The 20946-nt window shown below is 45.2% G+C and overlaps 1 protein-coding gene, 1 long non-coding RNA gene and 1 pseudogene across 2 annotated transcripts in view; 2 read left to right on the top strand and 1 right to left on the bottom strand.

Annotated features, from left to right (window-relative positions):
* Positions 1-6959, bottom strand: part of LOC147046642 (vertebrate ancient opsin-like) — a 30742-nt gene extending 23783 nt beyond the window's left edge. The window contains exon 1 of the mRNA XM_085930634.1: positions 6581-6959. Coding sequence (XP_085786760.1) covers positions 6581-6959 — 379 coding nt within the window. The remainder of the gene's footprint in view (positions 1-6580) is intronic.
* A 3668-nt stretch (positions 6960-10627) lies between these two features.
* LOC147046641 (uncharacterized) lies at positions 10628-11562 on the top strand (annotated as a pseudogene).
* Positions 11563-13799: 2237 nt separating this feature from the next.
* Positions 13800-20684, top strand: LOC147046640 (uncharacterized). The gene is made up of 2 exons (XR_015068178.1): positions 13800-15154; positions 15313-20684. It is a non-coding gene; the product is annotated as an uncharacterized LOC147046640 (long non-coding RNA).
* The last annotated feature ends 262 nt before the right edge of the window (positions 20685-20946 follow it).

Here is a 20946-nt window from a genome sequence, read left to right as displayed (position 1 = left end):
GCCTATCCCAGCCGTCATCGGGCAGTAGGCGGGGGACACCCTGAACCGGTTGCCAGCCAATCGCAGGGCACACAGAGACGAACAACCATCCGCACTCGCATTCATACCTAGGGACAATTTAGAGTCTTCAATCGGCCTACCAAGCATGTTTTTGGGATGTGGGAGGAAACCGGAGTGCCCGGAGAAAACCCACGCGGGCTCGGGGAGAACATGCAAACTCCACACAGGGAGGGCCGGAGGTGGAATCGAACCCGCACCCTCCTAACTGTGAGGCGGACGTGCTACCCAGTGCGCCACCGAGCCGCCGTGGGCCAAATTTATTTGTCAAAATCCAACACCAAAAACAGACATGAACCAGGAACAACAGGCTAAACGATACGGTATGCTAACGTGACATATACACAAACGAGGAGCTGAGAACGGGCCTGACGTAACATTCAGTTATTCAAGTAAGTATTAAATAAATAACACGTTTATCAAACCATCTGTGTCACTTCAATTTATTAAATCCATCGATCGTGCTTTATGTAAACAATGCCGCGTATGCGCCGCATATGCTCACGTCAGACCCGTTGTAAGTTGCATTTCTAATTATTCCACAGACCCATATAACGATATATAAAGTATATTTTAAATAACTATCATATTAAAACAATATTATCGAACCATCTGTGTCACTCCAAATCATTAAATCCATCGATCAAATTCCTCGTTCTTTATCAAAGTCCGCTTTATTGTCAATTTCTTCACATGCCAGGCACACAGAGATCGAAATTACGTTTCCCACCGTCCCACGGTGACTAGACAGTACACAACACTCACATCAAACAGCACAAAGAGTAAAAACGAACAGAAAAGAGCAACAAATAAGTAATAAGCAAATAACCCAAATAATAAACAATAAATAAATAAATAGACAAATAAGAGCAGCAAAATGGAGCAAGCGCGCTAATAGCAGACAGCCAGATCATAGCGCAAAAGAACAGGACGTCATGTAGCAGAGGGGGGAGGGAATTAAGGATCCGGACAGCTTGGAGCACGAAGCTGTCCCTGAGTCTGGTGGTGCGGGAGCGCAGGCATCTGTATCTCTTCCTAGAGGGCAGAAGTACAAACAAAGAGTGAGCGGGGTGACTCTCATCACACACAATCGCAGCCGCTTTGCGGGTGAGACGGGAGGCGTAAACTTCCTTCAGGGAGGGGAGTGGAGCCCCGATGATTTTACTCGCAGTGGTCAATATGCGCTGCAGGTCCTTCATGTTGTACTCAGAGCAGCCACCACCCCACACAGCGATGGAACTGGAGAGGACACTCTCAATGGTGCCACGGTAGAATGTGGTCATGACGGCGGGAGGAGCACTTGCTCGCCTGAGTTTCCGCAGAAAATACAGGCGGCGCTGAGCCTTCTTCGCCAGCGACGCAGTGTTGGTGGTTCAGGAGAGGTCCTCACTGATGTGCACCCCCAGGAATCTGGTGCTACTCACTCTCTCCACCACAGCTCCGTCGACGGTCAGCGGCAGGTGGTGGGCGTGCCCCTTCCGGAAGTCAATGATGATCTCCTTGGTCTTGTTGACGTTCAGCAGAAGGTTGTTGTCCCTGCACCAAGCGGCCAAAAGGTCGACCTCCGATCTGGAGTGAGTCTCGTCGCCACCGGTGATCAGACCCACCACAGTCGTGTGGTCCGCATATTTCATCACGCGGTTGCTGCTGTAGGTTGCAGTGCAGTCATGCGTCAGCAGGGTGAAGAGCAGCGGACTGAGCACGCAGCCTTGAGGGGCCCCGGTGCTCAGCGTGATGCTGCCGGAGACACTGTCGCCCACACGCACTACTTGAGGCCTCTGACAGAGGACGTCCAGTAGCCAGTTGCAAAGGGAGGTACTGAGGCCCAGCTTGTCAAGTTTGCAAATGAGACGCTGTGGAACAATGGTGTTGAATGCAGAACTGAAGTCCACAAACAGCAATCTCACATACGAGTCCCTGTTCTCCAGGTGGGTGAGGGCAGAGTGGAAGGCAGGATAGATGGCATCCTCAGAGGACCGATTGGGTCGGAAGGCAAACTGGAAGGGGTCCACGGTGGGGGGAAGAACAGATCTGACGTGCGCCAGGACAAGCCTCTCAAAGGACTATATGACGATGGGGGTCAGTGCCACAGGGCGGTAGTCATTGAAGCAGGAAGGAGCAGGATTTTTCGGCACAGGTATGATGGTGGCAGCCTTGAAGCATGACGGGACGACGGCCTGCCGCAGGGAAATGTTAAAGATGTCCGTGAAGACATCCATCAGCTCCTCAGCGCAGTCCTTCAGCGCTGATTTTTCAAATCATTAAATCCTTCAAACTCTTCGTCCTCCGTGTCACTTACAAACAAAGCCACTAATGATGCCGGTAGTACGTGGGCCCTTCGTCATCTTCGTCATCCCGTGATCGAATCCTTTGCCCTTTATGTAAACAACCGCCGCGCGGCACGGGTGACGTCACTTGCAGTTCAAATGACAATAATCCCTTGCTACATCGCGGTTCGTTTATTGCGGTTTCACTACATCGCGGATTTTTTCATTTTGAAAATTTGTGAAAAAAAAATCACATAAGTCGCCCACCCAAACTATGACAAAAACCGCGATTTATAGTCCGAAAATTACGGTATATGCCAGTGAATATAGACTGCCTCTTCTGGTGTACTTGTATTTGTTCAAAAACATTTCAAGATTCAGTTTTAGAAAATGGACAGAATTCTTATTACTTAATGAATCAATCCAATAGTATGCACGACCTGACATTTTAATGTGTGTTGAAGTTTTTGACTGGCACAGTATCTGAACTAACACAATTTTCCAGAGTGTTCTAATATTCCAGACCAGTAAAGTAGGGGATCTCCTGTCAAGCCAACATATTGAAATTTGCTAGTTATAATATTGTGTGTTCAATAGCAATTACAGGTTCCTTTTTTATTATGCCATCTTCCGCTGCTTGAGGCGATTCAATGTAGTAGCAAGTGCAACTTTTGCACAACTTCACAGCATCTCAAATCAAATGAATGGATCAAAGGCAACAGCTGAATCTAATTTCCCAAAATCAAGCACATAACGACGAGATAAAGAAAGGATCTTTATTCTGTCCTCGCTCTGATGCTTCATTACGCCTCTCGCTTCGGAATCTGATAGGAAGCATAAAGCTCATAATGTCACCTCTGATACAATGTAGCCTGGAAAAGGCGGACTGAATGAAAAACGTGGGATTGAGATATTTTTCCAATGCAAAAATATATAACACAGCAGTGATCCTCCTCAGTCACTATCTATTCACTAGTTACTAATGACTAGTATGTCTCCAACGTAACCTCATAACAATGTGTGTTATTCTTTCCATGCTAATATCACTTTTCACCGTCATGACAAATTAACCTCAGTCTAACCAGGTGTTGTGTCTACAAAATGCCCAAATTGATATGCAGCCACTCCCCTCTGAACGTGTGCATTCATCTTTGTGCTCACATTATGGATATCCAAGCAAGTGTGTGTGAAGTGTGTGTGAAGTGTGTGTGTGTGTGTGTGTGTGTGTGTGTGTGTGTGTGTGTGTGTGTGTGTGTGTGTGTGTGTGTGTGTGTGTGTGTGTGTGCGTGTGCGCGTGCGCGTGTGCGTGTGTGTACAAAAGGCAATCTAACTTCAGTATGCAGCAAGTGGGCTGAGCAATGCAAGGTTAATCCAGTGACTGTGTGCAGAGTCCAATTGAGCCCAGGAGCAGGAGTCCAACAGCATGCACGGACACGCAGCATTGATGTGATTTAGAAAAGGTAAAAAAGGAACCTTTGGAAGTCCCCATCGTCAAAGGTGGCCGACAAAGGTGAATGGGTCAAATGTAGTGTATCGTGTAAGACACGGGGAAAATGATGCAGGAGGAATTTATTCAGAACGCCATAAATGCCTGAGTCTATGCTCCTGATAAAATAAAATCTGTGGAAGTTCTCAATAGAATATAAAGTCTGCTATGAATAGAAAAGCAGCGGACTCCAACCAAGAGACTCAAACAAACTTAATCAGGGTGATAACTCAGCACATATAACATGCATACATTGATGCATCAGCCTTTAAACATATTTTCAATTTCAAGCTCCAATGACCATTTTTACTGAAATTTGATTCACAAGTGAATCCAACATGTTCCATCTAAATATAACCAATCCGATCCTTTACTGTTTTTATGAGCCCATTAGGGGATAAGTCATCCATCCACAAGCAATGCAAATGCTAATGATGTCAGAGTTATCTTTATTCATGTGGAGCACAAAAGGTTGAAGGAGTTTCAGTATTTGATATGGAAAATTCACAAAGCCAGCAAACTAAATAATAGACATGATCTTAATGTTATGCTGAATCTGATTTACTGAGCACCTTGTTTTTGTCTTTCTCAAACACAAATTTTGGATGTCCTCATTTCATCCACATATCTTCTTGAGACAGTTTTCTGTGATATATGAACTATTCCAGATTCTCTTTAAGTGCAACACAATTAATGTTTTAAATTAAAAAGCAGTTTTTCAACACACATAGTAGCCAGCCAAAGATTTACGAGGCCTGCCATAAAACGGCGCTAAGTTTATGACTGGCGACTGCAGCTTATCGTGCATGTGCTTGAAAAAGAATGTAGAGGTAGGACGCCTTGGTGGTGCCCCGGTTAGCTCGTCCGCCTCAGAGTTAGGAGGGTGCCGGTTCGATTCCACCTCCGACCCTCCCTGTGTGGAGTTTGCATGTTCTCCTTGTGCCCGTGTGAGTTTCCTCCCACATCCCAAAAACATACTTGGTAGGCGGATTGAGCACCCTAAATTGCTCGTGAGTGCGAGTGCGGATGGTTGTTTGTCTCTGTGTGCCCTGCGATTCGGCTGGCAACCGGTTCAGGGCGTCCCCCACCTACTGCCCGATGACTGCTGGGATAGTCTCCAGCACGCCCGCAACGCCCGTGGGGACAAGCGGTATAGAAAATGGATGGATGGATTACTTTGTGATCCTATTAAAAGTTGTGTATACGGCGACACGGTTTCATTGTTAAGACGGATGAGCTGGAGAAAATGTTTCAGAGTAGGTGAACGTAAAATTTGGTGGATTGATGGATGTGTCCCATGTGTTACAAACAGGTAATGAGAATAAGATAAATGACTAAAATACAAAACAAGGACAGCGCTGATAAATTGCCTTGTATATCGCAGTTTTAACAATTGTGAGGATGTGCCTTTGTAATGCAACAGGTTTAAAACCACACTGACACTTTTAGATATCTATATTTTGTTTTGGTCTCTCACTCAAACATGATGTCAATAAATTAAAAGATAATAGTTTTTTTCAGATCATTCATTGCAAGAATTATCTAACAAAGATTTTGATAGTTAGATGACAGATGAAAAACTGACCAGTTAAAAACAAACATTAAAGCATTAGATTTGGTTCCAGTGCAAAGTGCATGGTTGGGGTTTTCTTTTGGTATTTTTGTAAATTCGAGGGGGCATTTACAATGAGGTGGAAGTGAGCACAGCTGACTTGTTTCTGGCCCAATTAGAGCGGCTCCCCTCATTGGACATTGCCAAGTTGTTGCACCAGGTCAAAACAGATTAGCTGTTTTCTGATCAAATTGCCGTTCTATGAATTATGCAGACCCGCTGATTTTACTGCATTTAAAGAGGTGCACACACGAGGGCTTGTTTTTTCCACACCCTGACCTGATTTCAGGTGAACGGGCCATTTTTCATAATTTCCATCACCATGCCATGCCCACTCTTTATGATCACAGCAAAGGTAGCTGCACCAGGGTCCCATTTCTTATTAAAACTGTCCCTCTTGCCTTGCTTGTGCCTCCGCCTGCTCATAACCCAAGGAGCGTGTGCCACAGCTAAATGAGGGGCAATGGAGTGTGCCTCAGGCGCACGCAATAACAATATCTAATACACAATAACATCGGCAATATTTAGCGACCAATTGCACTCTCACTCATCCTATGCGCGCAGTCACAAGAACCCAAATACGCCCTTGCCACAATAATGACAATAATTGTAAAGTCGCGTTAATGAGCACACTTAAATGTCATCCATATATTCGCGCTGTGGTACTCAACTGTCCTTCACGCAGGCTGTGGGAAGCGTCAGGATGGAACGGGGATGTCTTTAAAAGTATCCCCCAATAGGAACAATTCTCATTTACACCAGAAGACGTCATTAATTGGTGCATTTAAGAGCATGATGCGCAACTGCAGTCTATTGTTACGGTAAAATAGCATGACCACAGCCGCAATCAATGACGAGTGCGATACAAACTTGTGCATTTTTGCCCACTTGGAAGTAGGCAGTTTGAGAATTGTCATTAAAAATCCATCATTTTCAAGCACGCTAAGAGAAACGCTATGTTTCTAGGCTTGAATTAAACTTGTGATAAACACAATGATTACGAGAAAACGTGTTCTCAGTCATTCATTCATCCCTTCATTTAAATGCAGAAAGCGTAAGTTTAGCCGTGAATCATCGATCTTGGCAATCTGGAAAGCCTCCAGTCGCTAAACGTCCGTCAATTTCATACACGAATGTTGTGGAAAGAGTAACACTTACCAAAGAGAGAGTTGGCAAAGCCGTACCACACACAGCCCTTCGCTCCAATGAGCCACCTTCCCTGTGTGCTGGCCGCAAAGCTGAACGGCGTCCCCAACACGCACACCAGCAAGTCGCTGATGGAAATGTTAATCAGGAGCAAGTTGATGGGCGAGCGCAGTATCTTGTAGCGGCAGTAGAGAACCAGCACCAGCAAGTTGTTGACAAGTCCAAAAGTGCCGATGAAGCCCAAGCACACGGCAACGACGAGGTTCCCTGTCGGACTGAGGGTGGAGCGCTGAGAACTGCCTCCCAGGTCCGGGTGCCCTTCCCCGGCTCCGGCGTGCAGGGCGCTGTTGAAGCCCGCGCAGATGCTCAGGCTCACGTTGGACAAAAGCATCGTGGCGTCGGCGCACTGGGCGGCCACTGCGCGCCAACTAATAAACGACAACAATTACACCACAGTTGTTGTTGGGCTTTCTCTTTATGTGTGTGAGTGGACAAAGGCTTTTATGTCCAGCCATCAGAATTCTGTTTTAAAACCTTGGGTCATAATTCGGTTACAAATGTTTTATTTTGAAAGGAGGGTGGGGGTAATTAGAACTTCTCAAAGTGTATGAGAAGGGGGTAATGACGGAGAAAAAAAGTTTCATAAGGCTTTGCTCCACCGTGCGGCAGTGTGCATGCACACTCACAGTTCTTTCGACCGATGCTCGCGCCTCCCTCTCAGACACCTTCCCACTCTGGCCGTGTTTAAATCACTCTTGGCCGAGCAAGGCTGCTGACGTAGGGTGCGCCGGTGCAGTGGGAAAGATTGAGCAGCATGACAACCAATCAGACCATCTTCATCGTCATCATTGCCATCATCATCATCATCACCATTTCGTGGACTACATGTAGAACTGCATGCGCTCGAACCCAACGCGCTTTACAATCAGTTGTGTGCGGGCAAAAGAAGCAAAATATTCCCAGGGGAATTCTCTAGTAACGGTACTGATTTGCTTAAGTCAGGGGTGCTCATACTTTTTCAGCATGCGAGCTAATTATAAAACAACCAAGTCAAAATGATCTACCTACGCACCACAAAAATGCAAAAGATATTACCGTAATTTTCGGACAATAAGTCGCTCCGGAGTATAAATCGCACCAGCCATAAAATGCACAATAAAGTGAAAAAAAAACATATATAAGTCGCACCGGAGTATAAGTCGCACTTTTGGGGCAAATTTATCTGTCAAAATCCAACACCAAAAACAAACATGAACCAGCAACAACAGGCTAAACGATACGGTATGCTAACATGACATATACACAAACGAGGAGCTGAGAACGGGCCTGACGTAACATTCAGAGTTATTCAAGTAAGAATTACATAAATAACACGTTTATCAAACCATCTGTGTCACTCCAATTCATTAAATCCATCGATCGTGCTTTATGTAAACAATGCCAGATATGCGCCGCATATGCTCACGTCGGACCCGTTGTAAGTTGCATTTCTAATTATTCCACAGACCCATATAACAATATATAAAGTATATTTCAAATAACTATCATATTACAACAATATTATCTGTGTCACTCCAAATCATTAAATCCATCGATCAAATTCCTCGTTCTTTATGTCAACAACACCGCGCGTGCGCTGCAGAGATCTAGTATATAACTATATTGTAGCGTTAACAAAGTACCAAAAAAGACGTGGGTTTATATAACAACAATATTATCAAACCATCTGTGTCACTCCAAATCATTAAATCCATCGATCAAATTCCTCGTTCTTTATGTCAACAACGCCGCGCGTGTGCTGCAGAGATCTAGTATATAACTTAATTGTAGCGTTAACAAAGTACCAGGCAAGACGTGGGTTTGGTAAACGGCTCTTTATGTAACAAAACAAGAGTTCAACGAGCCAACTACTGAACTTCCAGCCACGGAGGTGGAAGAGAGCTCCATAAATAGGACCAGGCGTGCGTAAAAGCCATGTCCGAGCCTCATCCACCATCCTCGGACAGCCACCCGGCCGAGCGCCGGCCCCCGACTTCCATCCACGGAGGTGAAAGAAAGCTCCGTAGATTATGACCAGGCGTGCGTAAAAGCCATGTCCGAGCCCCATCCACCGTCCCCGGACAGCCACCCGGCCGAGCGCCGGCCCCCGACTTCCGTCCACGGAGGTGAAAGAGAGCTCCCGTCGAGAAGGACCGGGCGTGCGTAAAAGCCATAATAGTTTTTCAAACCTTCTGTGTCACTCCAAATCGTTAAATCCTTCAAACTCTTCCTCCTCCGTGTCACTTACAAACAAAGCCGCTAATGATGCCGGTAGTACATGGGGCCCTTCGTCATCCCGTGATCGAATCCTTTGCCCTTTATGTAAACAACCGCCGCGCGGCACGGGTGACGTCACTTGCACTTCAAATAAAAGTTAAAGTTAAAGTCCCAATGATCATCGTTACACACACATCTGGGTGTGGTGAAATTTGTCCTCTGCATTTCACCCATCCCCATGTGATTTTGATCCATCCCCTGGGGGAGAGGGGAGCAGTAAGCAGCAGCAGTGAGCAGCAGCGGTGCCGCGCTTGGGAATCATTTGGTGATCTAACCCTTTATGCTGAGTGCCAAGCAGGGAGGCAATGGGTTCCATTTTTATAGTCTTTGGTATGACCCGGCCGAGGTTTGAACCCACAACTTCCAGTCTCAGGGCGGAGACTCTACTACTAGGCCACTGAGCTAGGATAGGCCACTGAGCTAGGATAGTAAATGACAGTAATCCCTTGCTACATTGCAGTTCGTTTATCGCGGTTTCACTACATCGCAGATTTTTGAATTTTGAGAATTTGTGGAAAAAATCATATATAAGTCGCTCCTGAATATAAGTAGCCCCCCCACCCAAACTATGACAAAAACCGCGACTTATAGTCCGAAAATTACGGTGCTATTTTCAAATGTATTAAGAATTCTTTGTATGTACAATGTATGTTGATGTACCTTGCATAACTGAATAGGCCAATATTGCACAACACACAATAAATATTCACTTTTTATGTAATTATGTGTTGATAGGCTGACAAAAAAAAAAAAATTAACGTCACGCTGCGATCGACCAGTACTGGCTCCGTATCGACGTAATGAGCACCCCTGGCTTAAGTAAATATATATACAGCGATCCCTCACTACTTCGCGGTTCATTTATCGCAGCTTCACTGCATCCCTGATTCTTTTCTAGCCCAAAAAAAAGTTGTTATAATAAGAGTTCTAAAAACATATTTGCTGTGTTGTACTTTGTTATAAAAGAAGTTCTTATAGTAAAAGACTTCTGAAAACATATTTACAGTATTTTACCTTGTTATAAAAAGCACGTTCCAAACATGGGTCCGAAGAAGGCACCAGCGGCTCCCCTCTCTTCGGTCGAGGAGGTTGATGATATTAAATTGGGATTGGACTTCCTCAGTGAAGAAGTCTCTGCTGTCAGGCTGGAGCAGAAAGCTATCCTTAAACTGGTCGAGGTTAAAGCTCTCCGCATCCAGAATGAGGAAAAGGAAAAGAGAATCACCTTCCTGGAAAGCAGGGTTGCCGACCTGGAGCAGTACACCAGAATTAACGATGTGATCATCTCCGGAGTCAACATCAAGGCCCGGTCATTCGCCCGGGTATTGGCCGCTGGCGAGGGAGGTGACCTCGGTGAATTGGATGTTAACTCCACGGAGCAACAGGTGGCTACTTTCCTACAGTCCAAGGGGATACAACTGGACTGCGACAACATCGAAGCTTGTCACCCTCTGCCCAAGAGGAGCCCCGGGGACAAATCCGCTGTCATCATGCGGTTTGTCAACCGAAAACACAAGATTGCACGATTAAAACAAGGAAGAAAGTTGAGAGGAACCGACGTCTACATCAATGAGCACCTAACCAAGCGCAACGCTGATATCGCCAAAAAAGCACGCTAAAATATTTATCAAGCTCAATGGAACACCGGAGGAAGCGAAAGTGCTGATGGTAAGAAGTATCGAGGAGCTGGACAGATACCAATGATTATCATGCAGGACTGTAAAGTAAACTCTACTCACAACCATGACAAACACCGAAAGAGGTCAAGCATCTATATTTGAAGACAACAGTAACAAAACTCAGAGGATTAGTGAATACGACAAACTGGAACTCGAATCATTTCAATATACTGACCACAGTTCACTGGATATGGAACATGATACAGACCCGGATAACAACTTCTTCAACTCAATCAACAATAACTGCAGTTACTATACTGATGAAGAATTTAATAGAATCAATAAAGATAGCAAACTGTCCATTATACACATTAACAGTAGGAGTCTGTATGGCAACTTCACAAACATTAAGGATTATCTTCATCAGTTTACTCTCCCATTCAATATTATTGCAATAACGAAAACATGGATCAACACAGTAAAAGGGGCAGACTTTGAGCTGGAGGGATATGACTTTATACACATAGATCGACAAAACAAAGGTGGAGGGGGAGTTGCGATCTATGTGGAAAAGACATTAAACATCAGGGTGATAAAGGACATGTCAATGGTAGTTAACATATTGGAATGCATAACAATTGAAATACTCAAAGAAAAAAAAGACAAATTTAATCATTAGCTGCATATATAGGACACCAGGTTCTAGTATTGAACTGTTCACAGAATGGATGGAGGAGGTGTTTTCAAGAATGTGTTGCAAAACAATTTTCATTTGTGGAGACTTCAACATTGATTTACCCAATCCAAACAAGCACAAACTGACTGAAAAGTTTGTTAACACAATATATAGCATGAACTTGTATCCAAAAATCACTGGACCAACCAGAATAACTTCTCACTGTGCCACTCATTGATAATATATTCACAAATGACATTATAAACAGCACAATAAGTGGGTTATTAGTCAGCGACATCAGTGACCATTTGCCAGTTTTTATGTTTTTTCTCAACCGGCCAAAAAACAGGAATATAGAAGAATTAAAACAGAAGAAACAATAAATGCATTTAAAAATGGTTTAACGTCACAAAACTGGGATACTACCGTAATTTTCGGACTATAAGTCACAGTTTTCGTCATGGTTTGGGTGGGGGGGGGGGCGACTTATACTCAGGAGCAACTTATATGTGATTTTTTTCAAAAATTTTCAAAATTCAAAAATCCGCGAAAAAACGAACCGCGATGTAGCAAGGGATTAATGTCATTTGAACTGCAAGTGACGTCACCCATGCCGCGCGGGGGTTGTTTACTTATGTAAATAAGAGACAAAGGATTTGATCAGGGGATGACGAAGATGACAAAGGGCCCCACGTACTACCCCCATCATTCACGGCTTTGTTTGTAAGTGACACGGAGGACAAAGAGTTTGAAAGATTTAATGATTTGGAGTGACGCAGAAATTTTGAAAAACTATTATGGCTTTTACGCACGCCCGGTCCTTCTCGACGGGAGCTCTCTTTCACTTTCGTGGATGAAAGTCGGGGGCCGGCGCTCGGCCGAGTGGCTGTCCGGGGACGGTGGATGGGGCTCGGACATGGCTTTTACGCACGGCCGGTCATACTCTACGGAGCTGTCTTTCACCTCCGTGGATGGAAGTCGGGGGCCGGCGCTTGGCCGGGTGGCTGTCCGGGGATGGTGGATGAGGCTCGGACATGGCTGTTACGCACACCCGGTCCTATTTATGGAGCGCTCTTCCACCTCCGTGGCTGGATGTTCAGTAGTTGTTGGCTCGTTGAACTCTTGTTTTGTTAAATAAAGAGCCGTTTACCAAACCCACATCTTTCTTGGTATTTCGTTAACGCTACAATATAGTTATGTACTTGATCGCTGCAGCCCACGCGCGCCGTTGTTGACATGAAAAACGAGGAATTTGATCGATGGATTTAATGATTTGGAGTGACACAGATAGTTTGATAATGTTGTAATATGATTGTTATTTAAAATATACTATATATACTGTTATATGGGTCTGTGGTATAATTAGAAATGCAATTTGCAACGGGTCCGACGTCAGCATATGTAAACTTTACATAAAGCACATCGATGGATTTAATGAATTGGAGTGACACAGATGGTTTGATAAACGTGTTATTTATGTAATACTTACTTGAATAACTCTGAATGTTATGTCAGGCCCGTTCTCAGCTCCGCGTTTGTGTATATGTTACGTTAGCATACCGTATCGTTTAGCCTGTTGTTGCTGGTTTTCGGTGTTGGATTTTGACAAATACATTCGCCCTAAAAGTGCGATTTATATTCCGGAGTGACTTATAAATGTTTTTTTTTCACTTTATTGTGCATTTTATGGCTGGTGCGACTTATACTCCAGAGCGACTAATAGTCCAAAAATTACGGTATATACAATGAAAATAACATTAACTGTGTATATGAGGAATTCTTAAAAATGTTCAAAAGGTTATATGACAAATACTGTCCTGTAAAAGTAAATAATAGGAAACTAAATTATGTAGATCATCCCTGGATAACAAGGGTTTACAAAATGCCTGTAAAAAGAAAAATACACTTTACAGAAAATTTATAAGACAGAGAACTAAAGAGTCAGAAAATAAATACAAACAATATAAGAACAAACTGACTAATATTAAAAGAGCTGCGAGAAAAGAATACTATAATAAAATATTAAATGATAATAAAAATAACACCAAAGAAATATGGAATATAATGAAAACTGTAATAAAAAATGGGTCTAAAAATTTAATTATCCTGAATATTTCATTATCAATAACACTGAGAAGCATGATATGCAAGAAGTGGCTAACAACTTTAATAAATTCTTTGTAAGTGTGGGACCTGATCTGGCCAAACAAATCCCAGATCCAGTAACATCTGAGGAGCAGTGTAATAGTTTAATAGACAGGAATCTGAGTTCAATGTTCCTTAGAGCAACGGATGAGAAAGATATTATAAAGACAGTTTCTCAATGCATAAACAAGACATCCAAAGACTGTGATGACATTGATATGACTGTTGTAAAACGAGTGATTGAGGGGATTTCTAAACCATTAACATGCATCTGTAACCTATCATTTCAGACCGGTATATTTCCAGATAAAATGAAAATAGCAAAAATCATACCTTTGTATTAAACTGGGAACAAACACCACTTCACAAACTATAGACCTGTATCATTAGTCAAAGTCAAAGTCCGCTTTATTGTCAATTTCTTCACATGCCAGGCACACAAAGAGATCGAAATTACGTTTCCCACCGTCCCACGGTGACTAGACAGTACACAACACTCGCACCAAATAGCACAAAGAGTAAAAACGAACAGACAAGAGCAACGAATAAGTAATAAGTGCCCGGTCCGCTCGATAGCACGCCAGCCGCTCCAGTTGCACAGCAGAGTCCGGTGTCCAGCGACCGGACAGTCGCCAGAAGAATGGAAGGCACGGCCGGGCGAGTTGGGCACGCAGCTAGCCTGGCCCGGACGCCTCCGCGCTTTCCCCTCTTCTGCCTCCTCGCACACCGCTTCCGACGCTGCTGGTCCGGGGAAGGAGTAGCAGACGAGTCCGGCGATGATTCAGGCATTGTAGTCCCAGTGACTTTAATGTCCCCGTATCAAAGTCCGAAACGCCGCAAAACTCGCTTTCGCCGACGTCGAGCAGAACCTGCCTGCTGTACTCGTAGCGCAACGTGGTACGATCAGACAAACACATAAAACTGTCTGACAAACACTTATTAAATGAACAAAAACACCGATCGGCAGGGACGGAGAGAGGCCGCTGCGTGTGCACGCGCCGCCATCTTTTACTTTTACATCTTTTTACTATCGCAATTTTCTAAAATACTGTATCATTACTATCGCAATTTTCTAAAATACTGGAAAAACTTTTCAATAACCGACTGGACAAATTTATAGATAAATATAAATTACTCACTGAAAGTCAATATGGATTTGGATCCAACAGAGCAACATCACTGGCACTAATTGACTCAGTGGAGAATATTACTAACGCAATAGACTAAAGGGAAATGTGCTTTCAGCGGTTTGAAAACATATTTTTTAAGGTTGTGTGAAACATATAATCATATCAATATAATATCTAGTATTGGAGTGCTTGTGTGGATTGGTGGGGGGTGAGGAATGTGCAGGCACACTGCATGAACTTGTTTTCTTCTAAGAGTTATGGAACAGGCCCAGGAAGGGAGTACCAGACGAAGGGAGTACGGGACGGTACGGAACGAAGGGAGTACTGGACGATAACACCTCAAGGTCGGTGAGGAACGAGAACAAAGAACAATACCACGTCCAGGTGGTTGGGCTTCGAGAGGAAAACAACCAACCCTCTGACCACAGTGATGACACCTCGACGGGGAGGAGATGACCATCGACCAATCATCACACAATATTTTGCATGCTTTAATATTCATATTGTGTTTCTTTAAAACTGGGCAACCCGGAAGAATGTGTCGTCTTTTGGTGGTCACAAAAACGCACGAGTTTTAGTGTGAGGGACCCGGGACCAGGGCCTGTATTAGTGCGCTTTGTTAGGAATAAACAATTGGTCAATTTGGTCTGATTGATCTACCGGTCTTCTCTTTGACAGAACGAACTCGCAAAATTGTTAGGTGCGCCAGTGTGTGGATTTGGACATAGAAACTTGTGTTAAGTGTTGGTCGCAATTTGGAGTCAGATCAATAGCTAAAATCCGTATCCTAACAATTTCTTGGTGACCCTGACGTGATGTCAAGAGAAGGGTAATTGACAACTCGTGGTCTGTATCCAGGACACCGGACAGCGTCTGGGACGCTGTCTCTCGGTCGGCGAACCGTTTGGAATAAAGTGCACAACGTTGAGCTGGTACAACGTCTCCTCAACCCTGAGCGCTCATCACTGATAAGGTAAGCAGAATACCTGTTACTATAAGTCGAAATTCTGCAAATTGAAAGAGGAAATTTAAGAGGAGACTGTTGTTCAGATCAAATAAAGTGTGCAAGAGATACATACGGCGAATAAGTTTGGAACTTACGTGTGTGACGTGTACGGTAAAGTCAGGGACTTACGCGTATTACGAATAGGTCCGGGACCTAGCTTCGTCGTGGTGGACAAGCGTACGTTGACGAGCGTATTCAAATAACTAGTTTTTTTTTGAGATCCTGGGGGAAGTGACGCCTCCCAAAAACATCCGGTGGTAACAGTTCCTTCTGTGAGAGATCAGACCGCTAAAATATCCAAAATGAATCAAATTGGGGGGAGTGTGTGTGTGAGATGAGAGGAGTGCGTGTGCTGAGAGGAATGAATGGAGTGAGATAGTGTGTGTGATGAGAGGTGTGTGTGCGCTGAGAGGAATGAATGGAGTGAGATTGAAAGAATGTATGCAATGTGGTAGCGCCAATTGTGAGTGGCATTGACAGAAAGAAAGTGGCAAAGGAGCGTGTGAGACACCAAAAAGTCTTCGCGAAATTGGAAGCTGAGAAATTGTTTCAGGGTTTTTCAACAACTTGGGACATGGAACGTCTCTCACGGCAATTGCAGCAAAAAGAGGGTCAGGTGCTGAAAAGAAAGCTCTCCTTAGAAGACAAGCAGAAAGGGGCCGGCTGGCGTGAGCGCAAGGTGCTCGAGAAGCACATTAGGGAGAGAGAGGAAGAGCGACGCTCTTTGCACAATATGGCAACAGCTGCAACAGCTTTGTTTGCCACTCAGAAGAAACTGCCCGTAGAAAGTGTTGTTAATGTGAGAAAAGCAGAGGAGGTAGAGAAAGCTGGCATAGACTTAGTGCCGAGAACGAGGAGCTAAAGAAGAAAGTTGAGCAAGTTGATGAGCAGCGTAGACAGGAAGCGCAGATGTTAAAATGGGTAACGGAAAAGTGAGACAAGACGTGAAGAGCAAGTGGAGACAGAAAGAGCGTTCACAGCGAGACTGGGGAGGGAGGTGCCCTTGCCACAAGTAGCAGTAGCAGTAGTAGTTTGAAAACATTAAAATGACTTTCCCACAACCCACCGATCTGGCCCCCACTATGTTTCCTTATGATGTGAAAATGTCACCTGCCCAACATTATGTAACGTGTGGAGAGTTGGATTGAAACCACAGGTCGCCATCCGACTCTCACGCACGGGGCAGAGGTGCTCTTCCGGACGGCGCTGGTGGATGGACTTCCGCCAGATGTGAAGAAGCAGCTAATGTCATACCCTGACATTCTGGTTTGTGCCGAGGAACGATTTAAACGTCATCTTTTGCATCACTGCAGAATGTTCACTGAGTCACAAGCTAAAGTTGATAACGAGACAGACGCATTATCCAAACAGTTGTTGAAATTACAGTTGGCAAAAATGCATGGTGAAGCTAAACAGTCCAAATCACAGAAAAAGGAAATGCAAATGTCACAGGCTCCTCAGGTGGTGGGACGCAGAAGGGGCCAGTTCCGGGGCGGATACAGAGGCCGGGGAGGGAGTGAACCTGCTTACCCGGGGAGGGCGACATACAAAAACCATTTGCCCAACGCATGCTTCATCTGCGGCGAAACCGATCACTGGGCAAGAATGCCCGCAGTAGCGACCGCACAGAGCCGCCCGCCCAGCCGGAGGCCCGCCACATCAACCCGAGGCGCCGATGCAACAAGCAGGAACAACTCCGTCTGGTGAACGGCCCTGGCAACAGCCACAAACACACGGAGGTCAGTACTACCAACATGATGATCTCTGGTGTGGACAATTTGAATAGGGCAGCCCGGGGAGCAAGAGAAGCAGTGGCCCAGCGGAGTCAATGCTTCATGTGACAGTGGAGGGAAAACCTGTGCAGATGCTGGTGGACACAGGAGCAACTTATTCATCCATAAACACTGCCCTTCCTGTATCCTCACTGTCAAAGAAAACAACAACTTTAGTCGGCTTCTCGGGAAAACCACAAACTCTGCCTTTTACCAAACCACTTGAAACTGTGATCACCCGGACGGGGTGTAGACTGGCACAAATACATCCATTCCACAGACACTCCGATCAATTTGATGGGGAGGGACTTGTTGTCAGCTGTTGGGCCAGAGGGAGTGATTATTCAATTTCCAGATGGCGTCAGCATCCAGTGCTCACAACAAATACAACAACATGGCTGGAGCCAGAGACCCCTGCTGGTGGTGGTGTGTTCTCGACCTACCTACTGTGGAAACCCTGGATCTGCTCACTGACGCCATACCACCCACCTGTTGATCCTTTGCATTGCACTCTATATTATGACCGAAAAAGTGATGATGTATATCGGGATTTGTTTGAAGATATTGAAGGGCACATGTGGGATTTAACTTCATCACGCATTTTGATTGATAAAGAGGGAGTTGTAGCGGCAACTGAACTGACATATGAACAAATGCAGTGGTTCAAAATGACAGAGAAAGGGGTGCCACACATTTCGCTGGCTATTGCCCCAGGACACGAGGCCAGACAATTGGGCTCAATGGTCAAGCAGTTGTTGCAACAGACCGATTGGCGGAAAACTCACATTCCTAATTTGTACTGGTTTGAGTCTCAGAATGCATACCAAATTAAACAACCCATGGCAGACAGGATTGCTGGAGATGATGTTGGTGTTCCGCGGTCCAGTAATCTGGACGGGGAACACCCAGACTCCTGTTTGCGTCCTACGTTGAAGCCTAAGCCCGGCCTGTTTCAGCCGACCCCGTGGCCGGGGGCCGAGGTGATCATTGATTTCACCGACATGAATACAAGAGTGAATGGTAAACGCTTTTTGCTTGTGTTGGTTGACGCTTACTCAGGCTGGCCTGAGGCATATCCGTGCTCGAAGGAAGATTCTACTGCTGTGATCAAGGCTTTGATCACCCATTACATCCCCACGCATGGTTTTCCCGCCCTGATCCGCTCTGACAATGGTACACACTTTAACAACAAAGCCTTGGCCAAGGTGGAATCAATTTTGGGTTTGAAGCATCGATTCGGCTGTGTCTACCATCCTCAGAGCCAGGGCAAAGTTGAACGAATGAACCGGACGTTGAAGGAAAAACTGGCCCAAATTACGGCTCAAACGAAAATGAATTGGCTCCAAGCTCTTCCGCTTGCCTTGTTGTCTGTGCGCCAATCCGTTAACAGGCACACTGGATTCGCACCGTTTGAATTGATGACAGGTCGTCTAATGCCGGGACCAGCGACAACGCTCGTCCCGCCGGAGGATGTTACGGTACCAAATTTGTCTCATGCAGCATACTGGTCCTATTTGTCTGCTTTGGTGTCCAGTGTTTCTGCACAGATTGGAGAGAAAACCGCTGCAGCTGTGGCGGAGGAAGGCGTGTCGGTGGATAAACAGCTCACACCGTACGTGTACGTCCGAGTCGTCTCCAGAAAGTGGACGGAGCCCAGGTGGAAGGGCCCCTTTCGTGTCTTGGCCAGGACGTCTCACGCGGCCCAGCTCGACTTCAAAGGACGCCGGTGGTATCACTACTCACACCTACGTCCGGCCCCAGAGTTTGTTCCGTCAGGATGAAGAATCTCAATTGGGACCTGGAGTCCCCATTGGCGGAGCTCCTGAAGCGAGCCAAAAGAGACGTTTTGCCCCCGTGGTTGAGTGACGACGATCCAACATATATTGACGCTATAGGAGTGCCCCGAGGTGGACCAGATGAGTATAAACTCGTTAATCAAGTGGCCTCGGGATTCGAAAGTATCTTCCTATGGATCACCCCCAATAAAATTGTAGACCGTATTAATTACGTTCATTACAATGTCCAACGACTGGGTAATTATATAGCTGAATCATTTGCCGCAGTTCATGAACAATTGGCCGCAACGTCATTAATGGCGTTCCAAAATAGAATTGCGTTGGACATGCTATTGGCTAAGGAACATGGTGTGTGTGGAATGTTTGGTGATGCATGTTGTACTTTCATCCCAAACAACACGGCACCAGGGGGACGACTGACCAAGGCGTTGGAAGGACTAAGGACACTGAATAAAAAGATGAAAGATCATTCAGGTGAACACACCGATATTTGGTTTGATTGGATGAAAACGTTCGGAAACTGGAAAGGGCTCATCATGTCTGTGCTTGTTGCTGTGGCTATTTTTACAGCTCAGTGGCCTAGTAGTAGAGTGTCCGCCCTGAGACTGGAAGGTTGTGGGTTCAAACCCCGGCCGGGTCATACCAAAGACTATAAAAATGGAACCCATTGCCTCCCTGCTTGGCACTCAGCATTAAGGGTTGGAATTGGGGGGTTAGATCACCAAAAATGATTCCCGAGCGCGGCGCCGCTGCTGCTCACTGCTCCCCTCTCCCCCAGGGGATGGATCAAAATCACATGGGGATGGGTTAAATGCAGAGGACAGAGCCCTTTGAGGATGCTTGTGATTTAGGGCTATATAAACTTGACTTGATTGATTGATTGATTGATTTACTACAATTATGATGTTATGCGGTTGTTGTTGTGTTCCATGTATTAGATCACTCACTGTCCGGTTGATCGAGAAAACCGTTGGCCCGTTGCCACCGATGGGCCAATATACCCTGGTGGCTCAACATGAGCCGCGGGAGGAAGGAAGGATTGATAGCGCGCTGGTAGCTATTTGCTAGAGTAGCGGGTGATGACCTCATAAATGAGGTCATGAGAGGGAATAAAGGGAAATGTGCTTTCAGCGGTTTGCAAACATTTTTTAAGGTTGTGTGAAACATATAATCATATCAATATAATATCTAAGTATTGGAGTGCTTGTGTGGATTGGTGGGGGGTGAGGAATGTGCAGGCACACTGCATGAACTTGTTTTCTTCTAAGAGTTATGGAAGGCCCAGGAAGGGAGTACCAGACAGGCAGTACGAGATGGCACGAGACGAAGGGAGTACTGGACGATAACACCTCAAGGTCGGTGAGGAACGAGAACAAAGAACAATACCACGTCCAGGTGGTTGGGCTTCGAGAGGAAAACAACCAACCCCCTGACCACAGTGATGACACCTCGACGGGGAGGAGATGACCATCGACCAATCATCACACAATATTTGCATGCTTTAATATTCATATTGTGTTTCTTTAAAACTGGGCAACCCGGAAGAATGTGTCGTCTTTTGGTGGTCACCAAAACGCACGAGTTTTAGTGTGAGGGACCCGGGACCCAGGCCTGTATTAGTGCGCTTTGTTAGGAATAAACATTTGGTAAATTTGGTCTGATTGATCTACTGGTCTTCTCTTTGACAGAACGAACTCGCAAAATTGTTAGGTGCGCCAGTGTGTGGATTTGGACATAGAAACTTGTGTTAAGTGTTGGTCGCAATTTGGAGTCAGATCAATAGCTAAAATCCGTATCCTAACAAGACCTAAAACAATATACAGTTGGGATATTCATAGATCTTAGAAAGGCATTTGACACAATAAATCATGAAATATTATTCAATAAATTACATCGGTATGGCATCAGGGGGAAACCA

This window comes from Syngnathus leptorhynchus, chromosome 14 (genome assembly GCF_054491065.1).
Source record: "Syngnathus leptorhynchus isolate UIUO chromosome 14, UIUO_Slep, whole genome shotgun sequence".
In the NCBI taxonomy this organism is placed as follows: domain Eukaryota; kingdom Metazoa; phylum Chordata; class Actinopteri; order Syngnathiformes; family Syngnathidae; genus Syngnathus; species Syngnathus leptorhynchus.
The sequence above is the reverse complement of the archived record's forward strand: the minus strand, read 5'-3'. Positions and strand labels throughout refer to the sequence as shown.